The 338-nt window shown below is 73.7% G+C and overlaps 1 protein-coding gene across 1 annotated transcript in view; it reads right to left on the bottom strand.

Annotated features, from left to right (window-relative positions):
- Positions 1–338, bottom strand: part of ZBTB42 (zinc finger and BTB domain containing 42) — a 6,442-nt gene that overhangs the window by 2,192 nt on the left and 3,912 nt on the right. The window contains exon 5 of the mRNA XM_010841388.1: positions 7–334. Within this exon, the coding sequence (XP_010839690.1) occupies positions 7–334 (328 nt within the window). The remainder of the gene's footprint in view (positions 1–6; positions 335–338) is intronic.

Raw genomic sequence — 338 nt, 5'->3', positions numbered from 1 at the left:
GCGGACGGGCGGCCGCCTCGGGCCGGGCTTCAGCGACAGGTCCAGGGCCCCGTCTGATTCTCCAGGCGTCTGCCAGGGGAGAGGTCCCGGTGCGGGCGGAGGGCGGGTGGCCTTTGGCCCAGCGGGAGGGAGCCTGGCCTTCAGAGAGGCTGGACAGGGCGCGGGGGCCCAGGCAGACAGAGGGCCCGGAGGCCGAACCGGTGGCTCTGCCCCAGGGGCGGGCGTCTCCGGGGGCAGCGCGCGCTCCTTCTCGCGGAGCCTGTTCTTGCAGACCTTGACGATGTCGTACATGTGCAGGTAGCTGGCGGCGGCCAGGACGTCCTCGACCGGCAGGCTGC

The sequence above is a fragment of the Bison bison genome, unplaced genomic scaffold, assembly GCF_000754665.1.
Source record: "Bison bison bison isolate TAMUID 2011002044 unplaced genomic scaffold, Bison_UMD1.0 scf7180017847018, whole genome shotgun sequence".
Taxonomy (NCBI): Eukaryota; Metazoa; Chordata; class Mammalia; order Artiodactyla; family Bovidae; genus Bison; species Bison bison.
The sequence above is the reverse complement of the archived record's forward strand: the minus strand, read 5'-3'. Positions and strand labels throughout refer to the sequence as shown.